The sequence below is a fragment of the Parasteatoda tepidariorum genome, chromosome 7 (genome assembly GCF_982258835.1).
Source record: "Parasteatoda tepidariorum strain Cologne lab strain chromosome 7, Ptep-v5.0, whole genome shotgun sequence".
Lineage (NCBI taxonomy): Eukaryota > Metazoa > Arthropoda > Arachnida > Araneae > Theridiidae > Parasteatoda > Parasteatoda tepidariorum.
In genome coordinates, this window is record NC_141761.1 from 34,286,865 (window position 1) to 34,297,431 (window position 10,567).

At 26.0% G+C, this 10,567-nt stretch overlaps 1 protein-coding gene across 2 annotated transcripts; it reads right to left on the bottom strand.

Annotated features, from left to right (window-relative positions):
* Positions 1 to 552: 552 nt before the first annotated feature.
* Positions 553 to 10,398, bottom strand: LOC107457528 (NADPH-dependent quinone oxidoreductase VAT1). 2 transcript variants are annotated; one of them, XM_016075697.4, is made up of 7 exons: positions 10,225 to 10,398; positions 8,608 to 8,861; positions 5,014 to 5,224; positions 3,808 to 3,978; positions 3,630 to 3,719; positions 1,752 to 1,996; positions 553 to 814 (listed from the first exon to the last, which is right to left on the bottom strand). In XM_016075697.4, exons 1-7 carry the CDS (start codon positions 10,229 to 10,231, stop codon positions 704 to 706), a joined length of 1,089 nt encoding a protein of 362 aa, XP_015931183.2. In that variant the 5' UTR covers positions 10,232 to 10,398; the 3' UTR covers positions 553 to 703. The 2 variants fall into 2 exon arrangements, with proteins under 2 accessions (XP_015931183.2, XP_015931184.2); XM_016075698.5 differs by lacking the exon at positions 10,225 to 10,398 and adding an exon at positions 9,859 to 9,985.
* Between the last annotated feature and the right edge of the window lie 169 nt (positions 10,399 to 10,567).

A 10,567-nucleotide genomic window follows, 5' to 3' on the forward strand; every position in this document is an offset into this window, starting at 1 on the left:
TCAATTCTTTAGAAAAAAATATCATATGTAACAAATTTCATCAAGATTAGAAAAATTTTGAGAACTATTATGGAATCGCAAAACATGTAAATAAAACCAAATTTTTCATTAATCATAAAAATTAAAACTAAAATTGAATCTTTAGCATTGCTTGAGATTCTTTTTTTCTTCCAAAATTTTTACAAAATATAGTGTCAGTAAGGATGTACTTGAAGGGGGTGAAAAAAGCACTTAACTAGTACCTTTTTTTAATATAAGTCATGGATATGCAAAGGAAAGTTAATAAAACCTCAATATTTCAGACACTTATTGATTTTTGAAATAAAAATTCTATTCCAAAATCATTGAGTTCAAAAGTTGTTTCTAATCAACAACATAAATGTTGATTAATCTCTTTAAAAATGCAATTAGAAATTTTACATGATTTTTATGGCCATTTAAAAATATTTTAAAACATGTGTTATCCATAAACATTTCCACATTCATATATAGATTTTTTTAAGGCATCAGATACTTACACAATGTAAAAAGTAAGAAAAATGTTGCTTAGTAAATATTAAAGCAAAATAATAGCACCAGTACCAAAAAATATCTACATTAAAAAATGGCTCTCATAGTAATAATTTTTCTTACAAAAATAAACATTTGTGAAATGTAAAACAGAAAATAACTTTTTAAAAACACAGCTTAGTTACTCCCCATATTAGTTTTGAAAAGATGCCTCCACTTTGTTGTATGCTTCTTCTTTATTTGGAACAAGAACAATTTTTCCAATGTTTTTACGTTCTACCATACATTTTGTAGCTTCAATAACCTGAAAAAATAAAGTATTTCAGTTTTAGCATATGTATAAATATAAATTAAGTTAGATGAGATTAAAATTATTAAAGTAGTACATATATGCGTAAAAGATGTATATATGCACACTCCTTGATTTAAATAAAAGCTATTCACTGACAATCCTGAAATTTAATTTAAACTTTTAAAATTTGGACTAGTTATTCAACAGAAACCTCTCGGAATTCGATGCAACATGGAGGCAAAACACTTTATTTTATCAAATCAAATATTCTTTACAATTATTTATTATAAAAGAGAAGAATAAACATAGTTGAATTAAATTGTTCCATAAAATACCAAATGAATCGTTCAATTTTCTTACTTTACAAATCCATTAACTATAACTCATATCATCCCATATTTTTATCTAGGTTTTATATATAATATTTCAATTAATGTTATTTTGATTTATTTAGTTTTCACTGTACATTTTTGTTATTTATAGTTTGATTTTCAAACTATCACTTATATCTTTACTTATATTCTTAATTTCTTTAAATAAGTAGCAATTCTGAAAAATGTAGGTTTTTATCAGTATTTTTAATGTGGTGTGTTACTTATTTAGGAAAATACAGTAACACACAACTATTTGAGATTCTCGCAACCTTCATTAGTTGAGCTTTTACTATATACAGATATAACAAAAGATATTGATTGTAGGCTAAAAATATTGGATGTTGATTGAGTTTAATGACCATAGAACCAGATGGGGCTATGGTGTGCCTAACTTAGAGTAAGAAAAAACTTACAGTAATACATTATACACAAGGTAATAAAATTTAATTCTATTAGATGCTATGCAAAACATAAGACAGGAAAAAGTTTCTAGATAAAACTGTAATAATCTAAAGAAAATAAACTTTAAAAAAAAAAAAAAAAAAAAGATTTTTGACACATGCAATTAAACTTACCTCGTCAAAAGACCAAACAGAGTCAATTCTGGGTTTGATCACATTATCATTGTAAAGAACCATTAATTTATCTAAAACTGTTCTGAAACATTCAGGATCCTCCTCAAAGATTGTATTAATACTTAGACCACATACTGCATTATTCTTTTGGATTAAATTGTAAATGCTGATATTTTTGGTCTGCCACCAAACTTTAAAGTTCTTTAAAGGATTTCTCTTCTCTCCATTTATCATACTGCTAATACCTAATAGAAAGAATTTAAATTAACGCGTAATTAGCCTTCTAAAATAATAAAAATATAAGATTCAAAAGAAATTTAATCCTCCTACACCTTTTCAACAATGCACTAATGATAAGCTTTATAGTTTAGGGGGGACTAGAATGCATATATTTTCTAAAATAAAAATACTTTTTAAAATATTTTAGTTAATAACCATTTTTTCTTTTCTTTTTTTTTACAACACATTACAATTTCGTTAAAATCCCTTAAGGACTATTCCTTTAAGACCATTCCTTAAACTATTGCTATTTAATTCAATCTCAAAAGAGACTTCTCATAGTAAACATATGCTTAATATTTTGATTGCAATTCTTATTAAACCAGAAAAGCCATAATCTATTTTATATTTTTAAATAATTAGGTTTAAAAAGACAAGTTTAATTTTTAATTTATTTACTATTAAGTCCAGAAAAGGCTGATTATTTTTAACAAACTATTTTGTCTTAAAAAAAAATTAAAAAAAAAAAAAACACATTTCTAGACAATCACAAGAGTAAAGAAAATAAAACACTCTCAAATACACTTGCATGTAACTTACACTAAAGAAGCCACTTCTCTGATACATTCCACTACTATTATAATATAATGTCACAATGTTATTTGTTAATTTAAAACAACGTTAATTTTAAACAAAACAATGTTAATTTTAAACAAAGTAAAATATATGTAGAACAAAATTTCAAGTTTCAACACTCTTAATAATTTCTTTCTAAATTCAAGTTTAAACTTTTGATTTACTGGACATGCTGATTCCAAATGCTATGACAAAACTGTTATCCCAAAATGAGTTGTGTATTAAAGAGAAAAAAGGAATCGTTTGATAGAGTGGTGCTTCTAAATTGTATGCTTACCATCATGAATTAAAACTAAACAAGAATTTTTTTCTCTAGTTCTTTTCATTGTAATGGTTTTATAAAATAACTGTGACAAAACTGTAAAAAGGAGGACAAAACCTTTTGGTCCCACTTACAACCTGCAACTGTCCAAGTTGGCAGATCAAATAGGTCTTTTCTACAAACTATTCTTATATAACAAGAAAACTGGTTATGGGAAAAGCATATATATTAACACATAGACAAATGAAAATTTAAAGTTTAATTCACATAGATTTTTATTTGGATGAGCTTAGCAACAAAAATATAAGAAAAGGCCACATTAACACACAAAAGTTTGTAAATAGCAAGATATCTTGCTAAATATTAACATTTTCCCTCTTTTAATAACGAATTAAACTAAGAAATTTCTATTACAACGTTCATGATGTTAATCTTAATTCAAGAAAAAATATGAATACACATTTGGAATTCAAGTTGCCTGACATAGTAACTATGTGAAAATATTACATTTAAAAGTATGTTGGCATTAACTGCCATATTTTCTTAAATATAGGTAAACTAAATTTATATATATTCTAAATATATACAATTTATACACATTTATATTTATACTAATTTCTACATATTTTAAACATATAGTTAAACCAAATTTATACATATACTGTCATATATCTCTTTAAATTGCATTAATTAAATGAGCAGCAAGTCAAGAAAGTGTGGAAATAATTTGCGCAGTGGCATGAAATTCACAACTCGCTTACCAACATGAACTATACGCCCCATGTGTCTCAAACATCTTTGGGCTTTTATGAAGTCATTTCCAGATAAACAATCCAAGACAACATGAACACCTAGAACATATTTAGCTCTAAATAACAATATCATGAAATCAATATACGAAAAATAATGTATAAGAAAATGATCACCATTTGTAATTACCTGAAGGCGATATTCTTAAAACCTCACTCATAAAATCACAAGTTCGATAATCGATGGCATGATTAACTCCATTTTCCTTAATAACATCATGTTTACCAGATGAGGCAGTACCAAAAATTTGAACATTTTCAATGCTTTTGGCAATCTGGGTTGCAGCCCAGCCAACACCTCCTAAACAGCAAATTAATTTTTAAAAATACTCTAGTATTACTTGCTAAAATGTCTATGAAATAGAATGCAAGATAACTTTTAACTTATATGAAAAACAATTTAAAAATTATTTAATAATAATTAAATTTAATAAAACTGAAATTTTTGAAACTTTTAAAAAACAAAAGAAAATTATTAAAAAGATATTAAGAAAATTATTTAAATTCAAGAAAAAAGCAGTTCCTGCTATATTTATGTTCTTTACACAAATTTAAATATTTCAAGTTCTTAGCTTAAAAGAAATACAACAAATAAAATTTTTAATGTAAAATAAAATATTCTCCAATCTGTAACACAATTCTAAAAAGAAAAGTCGAAATGCAAGAAATTAAAAATTTTACTTTATGCAAAATGTAATGTCATTATTGGAAGAAGAAAAGAGAGAGAGAGAGAGAAAACCTGAATTATTGAGTGTAAGTGAATATCTATTCAGAATGTAATTCCAGGTAATCAAACATTTGCATGTATTTAGCTTGATATGTAATACCATTAATGTCAAACTTCATTTTCTAAACCTGTGTTACACAGAATGCTATTAAAAATACTTTTATTGATTATTAAGTCCCTCACTAAGTATTCTTATATCAGAAGTAATTGAAGTTTCAAAACAAACTTTTCAAATGATTTTTAATGTAGTGTCAAGATAAAAATTAGAAAAGATCATTACTTAACATTAATTTATTTATAAAAAGCATATACACACTCTAATCTATACACACTCATTGCTCATACATAATTCACCAAACCTATAAGGTATAATTTTTCTTCTCTTCCGACTATTTCCCGTACTGTTTTTCTTTTTTTTTTTTTAAATGTTCATCGAACTGAAAGGCTTTAGCTAAATTTTTGGCATTAACGGATAAGGTCTCCATTGGAGAAAATCGGTATACTGCAATATCTTTTACTTCCAGTTCTTCAGATTTTAATGGTAAGCGTGACAAACAGCTTTTTACAAATCCAAGGAAAACAAAATAAATAACCTTATGCGTGTAGTACCTGCTGCAGCTTGAATCAATATACTCTGTCCAGGTCTTAAATTACCAAAATCCATCACAACCAAATATGCAGTCACATAGTTTGTAATAAGGCAATTTGCATCCATATACGTCATGTTTTCAGGTATAGAATAACATTGGTTTTTGTGCACAGAGACAAATTCAGCACACATTCCATAAGTAAAATTCCAACATAGCACACGATCTCCCATCTGAAATAGAAATTAAATTTTTAATGAGATATAATAACAAACAAACAAAAAAATCACATCTCAGTTTATAATTATCAAAACTATTTTTCCCTTTTTAAAGTTTTTTTTTATCTAAAATCATATAGAGCAATGGGTTGTTACCTACCTTCCCTCTTTTTTTTTTTGGATTTTACATACATCATCATGTGTATGTGATTCTCAGAAAATTGATTAAACACCTTTGCTACCACCCTATTTCTTCAAAATAATAAATTCTTATACTGTTTATCAGAAAAAAAATTTAAAAAAAAAAAAATTGTTTACCAATAATATATTTCTAACAAAAAATATGAAAATAAATTAAAAAATTACAGGTATTCATGTTGACTTAACAAAAATTATTCATAAAAAAAAATTTTGGGCTTCTTTTAAATTACTTACCACAGGTATGTTTTTTTTAATTATGTTTAGAGCTTGCTTATGATATATGCCTGATTTCGATTTCAATGCTCTTATCCGAGGAACATAACCATTTTTAAGTTACAAAATGCACAATGTTAGGGTTCAAAATTAAAATAAAGCTGTAATTGTAAAAATGTAAGGTAAATTCTACTTGAAAGTATATAATATAATGATTTACTTATACAAACATAACTAAAATTTTCAGTCTCTGCAGATAAAAAAAATATATTTAATGTAAATAATACAAATATAATTACAATATTTCAATATAAATTATCATAACAAATTTATACGTGTAGAAATGTAGCAGAAATATAAGCAGGGGTCTGTCTAGGTTTTACAGAGAGGTACCTATTTTGTGAAAATTTAGACATAATTTGTGAAAAATTAAAAATTATATTAAAAAATCAACGCAAAAATATGCTCAAAATATGGATATACCGTTTCTTAAGGGATACAAAAATAAAATTTGAAGAAAAAGTACTTTGTGAAACTACCATTTTTCCTAAAGTTGAATTTGTGAAACTACCGTTTTTCCTAAAGTTGAATTTGTGAAGGTACCGCTAAACGGTAGTAAATTTGGCCTGGACAGATCTCTGATAAGTTTGTATTTATCTCAAAATTTATTTTTTTCTATAATTCAGAACATAAAATTTGTCACTGTTACTAATACATAATCAAATTTATGTGATGGCTGTGATTAGAATTTTGAAATAAGAAATGTTACAAATATGTAATAAACTTAATTTCCCTACAAACACTACACATTTTTCCTTAAACAAAGCTTACAAAATCAAATTATTTCAATTTGATTCTTTGATAAAAACTGAATTGAATTAGACTATATCTTGGTATATAAGTTGACCCTCTACTTTTGATTATGAGGTGGATTTCTGGTACGTAGGGAGAGTAAGTCACCCACTGAAACAAAATATAAAGAAGAATTATAAAAATTTCTTAAAATTAAACATATTTCACATTGTCCTCTCTGAATATCATACTTTTGTGCTGCAATAAAGATGCTATGGGATGACCCCTCAATATAACGAAACTAAACACATCAAATGATACTATACATGAGGCAAAATGTGGATCCAAATGTTGTAATATCTTTTTTTATAAGTGTAAAATTTCAAATCCTCTGGATAGGGGTGACGATTCTTTTTTTTGGAGGGGATTTTGCAGATGGGGATGAAGTAGAATCAATTGCAGAAGGGGACACTTATAATGACACTGCCAATGTTATTGAATCAAATACAGATGTTCCGGAATCTTTAACATCATACCTTTATAATGTGTTTTAAAGCTTCATTATGTTATATATTGTGAAATACTCTTGAATAAATTATCGCAGCTATTCTTATTCCTATTTTTTTAGAACATAATTTAAAGTATTGTTACCAAAAATACTTTATACGTAAAGAAAATATGAGATAAAATGTAAAATTATATATAAAAATAGTTTTAGGAAGGGGTAAATTGATGAAGAGTTATTCATATCCATCTCATTGTTTTAAAAGCATCAATATTTCACAATCAGCAATAGTCTGACTTTATTGACCTTTTGATTTTCACAAGAATTTTGGGGGGTTGAAAAGGCTACTCATACACCAGAATAGACGGTAGTAACTTATATATAACAAGCAGAAAAAAATTCTGACACTTTTGTTTGTGGTATCTTAATTAACAATTTAAACAGATTTAGTTAAAAGGCTTTTGGACCACTATTGGCCTACAGGCCATAGGTTATGAAATAATACAGACATATACAAATTTCTCATTCTTCACTTACCATAAAACAATATTTTAATAATAAAAAAGATTTGTTGTTATTCTTTGTAATTTTGATCATAATTTCTGGTTTCATAATGATGAATCAGTAAAATCAGCATTTTTTTTTTCTTTTTTAAAGTTTCAATTAAAAGTTTTAATGAGATCCCAAATTTTTTTTTAAAGATCCCTTAATACTATGATGAAGATAATTTCCTACATTAAATTCAAGCTTGAATACATTTTTTTAAAAATCTCAAACTATTTAGTAAAATAAAAATTATTCCAACATTTATTTTACTTAAAATGGAACATAAAAATAAATTTTTGGAAAAAAATCTAAACTTTCCTTAAAAATAAACTTAACATGGTTAAAAAAAAAAAATGAAGGAATAAAATTATTTTGCATTTATAAGGCATCATATGACAAGTAATATCAAGTATCCAAAACTCATTCTTACACCTTTATTGAACTAAAAAATCTTAAATATTCAGAGCTAAAAAATTTCATTTACTATCAGTTAGATCAGAAGGTAACATTCAAATTTAATGATCATATACAAATTTCTTATATTAAGCCCACATTTACAATAAGCTACATTATTGCAAAATTTAATACACATATTTTCATCATAATATATTTATTTGCAATCTAAAATAGATTTAATTACGAAAATTTAAACTAAAGGATGCAATGGCTTTCAATGCATAGCATAGCGGTTATAAATTAATTGCAGATAAGTATAAGTGACGTCAGTTTGAGAAACATAAGACCTCATGTTTTAGCTGAAAATGAAAGTGCGCATTTTTTAATTAAAAATAACTTAATAAGTAGCTTTTTAAAAAAAGTAAGAAAAGGTTTGGAGAAGAAAATGAAAGTAAGAAAAGGTATGCATTTGAAAGTAAGAAAAGGTATGCATTCAGATTTCTTTCTTTTTTTTAAATGTCATTCTCCATTATGGATAAACATAAATTTGTATTTTATGAACCATTTTTAAAGAGATTACATTAAGTGACCACTTTATATATAGTGACCATTTAAGCTGGTCTCGAGTGTGGTTACTTCGGACAGGTTCCACTGTAATAAATAAACTGTAACAAATAAAAAGAAATATATAATTTACAAAAAAAAGAAAGAATTTTTTAACTTTAAAATCAGAATAAATACTTAATTTGAATTCAGTAACATTTTCTCCAACTTCTGAAATAATACCAGCACCTTCAACACCCATGCAAAATGGAGGTTTAACTCCCTTGTAAGTATATATTCCTTGTCGAACATATAAGTCAGCAAAATTCATGCCACAGGCTTTAATTTCAATCACAACATGATCCTTTTCTGGCTTTGGTTTAGGTATTTGCTGCACTTTAATTTTATCATAGCCACCAAATCCAGTTAACATTATAGCTCTCATTGTTTCCATGTCTACAAAACAGGTAATTAAGTCAGTAAATGTTTCAAAACAGTTCAAACTATAAGTGGACACAAGCATTTTGAGGGGAAAAAACTTTAAATTATAAACCAATGTTCATGAGGGGAAAAAAAACTATTAATAGAAAGAATTAGAGGTATATTTAAATAATACCTATACCTTTTTTACCTAGGTATAATTTAATACCTACTTTTTAAGCTCAAATTTTTTTAAAGTATATAGATATAAATATTGTAGTAAATAATATTTTTCTTAAATTTTAAACACTATTTATTTAAATCCATATATAGAGCTTTCAAAATAAAATTATGGGATAGACTATAAAATAATATTAACTTTAACTTATAAGTGGTTATTATCTCTTATTAGGGACAGTTTGTTATAAAAACTAATCATAAACTTACATAAATTAAATTTGACACAAATTATCTTTATACATTCATTACGTTTAGATTTTATCAATGACAACACTTCTAAATTCTATTATTAATATAACCTTTTATTTTCAATTATACGCAAAAGTTGTTCTCTGCGAAGTCAATAAAAAATTTTAGCTCTTTTAACTGTTTATTAATTAATTAGTGTAAGTAAATATGATTGCAGTTCAATGAATTCATAAAAGTTTTGTTTCACTATTTTAATTAAAAACAAGTCATTTTGATAGATGTTGGTTTACATAGTCTAAGATTAAATCACTTCATCATTACAAAAATCCTTTGAAGGTGAATAAGTTTACTAATATGACAAAAGGAATTATCATCATCAATTCTGCAAAATAATTAAAAACATTTATCAATAAATTAAGTCAATATTAGTTGTCATTCTATTTGAATATTTTGAAGTTCACATTCTATTACATACTGTCATCTATCATCTACATTGAAATTAATTAAATATATCAAATAAACAACAATTTATATAATATTTTAATAATTACAATACGATAAATACATTAACAACGGAAAAATGATTAGAAAGAAAAAAAATTACTTAGGGGAAATATATCAGCAATTAAGTCAACAAGGCTTTCACAATTAAGAAAATTCTTAGGGAAAATCAGTCTCCAAAACCAATCATTAAAAGATTCTCATTCTACTTGCAACTGTTTTTAAAGAATTTAGAAAACATGACAAAATTCGAGAGTTATAGGCAGTAAAAAAAATCTTGATAAGAGTATTTAATTTTGTATTTCCATTAACCATGCATTTAGAACCAAATAAAAGCAGTCATTTTATAAGAAAAAATAACTTCTTTTAATTACTGCCTGGAATATTTGTGTTAGAAAAGTCGAAAATTGTGTATTAAAAGTTAATTGTTAGCCCTGATCACATGAAATAATTTTTTAAAATGAAATACCTTCCATTGTGATGAATGTCGTGGTAAATGGTCTGCTAAAAGTTTTCAAGTTAAGCAGAAAGATAACAACCACATATTTCTTGGCGAAAGATAAAGATAAGTTATATTTTGGCCTAGGGCTAAAATTCCAAGATTCACGTGGTTTTGTTTATTATTTTTTCCCGCGGAAAATTTACCTTCTTTACGCTAGAAAGTACAAAACAACGCCTTTTATTTACTTAAGGACCGTTGACGCTGTATGCAATTCACGCACCTTCAATCGCCTAGTTTGAGAGTTTTTATGTCAGTTTACCAATCAGGTTTTCATCTCCATCGACCACGATCAGAGTTGCGTGAATAGAAT

Bases quoted from the DNA above. Each gene is read 5' to 3' on its own strand.
- LOC107457528 (XM_016075697.4), bottom strand. The intron at 3,979-5,013 runs GTACTACACGCA...TTTGCTGTTTAG, and splicing joins ATTGATTCAAGCTGCAGCAG to GAGGTGTTGGCTGGGCTGCA. The intron at 1,997-3,629 runs GTAAGCGAGTTG...TCTTTCTATTAG, and splicing joins GGGGCGTATAGTTCATGTTG to GTATTAGCAGTATGATAAAT.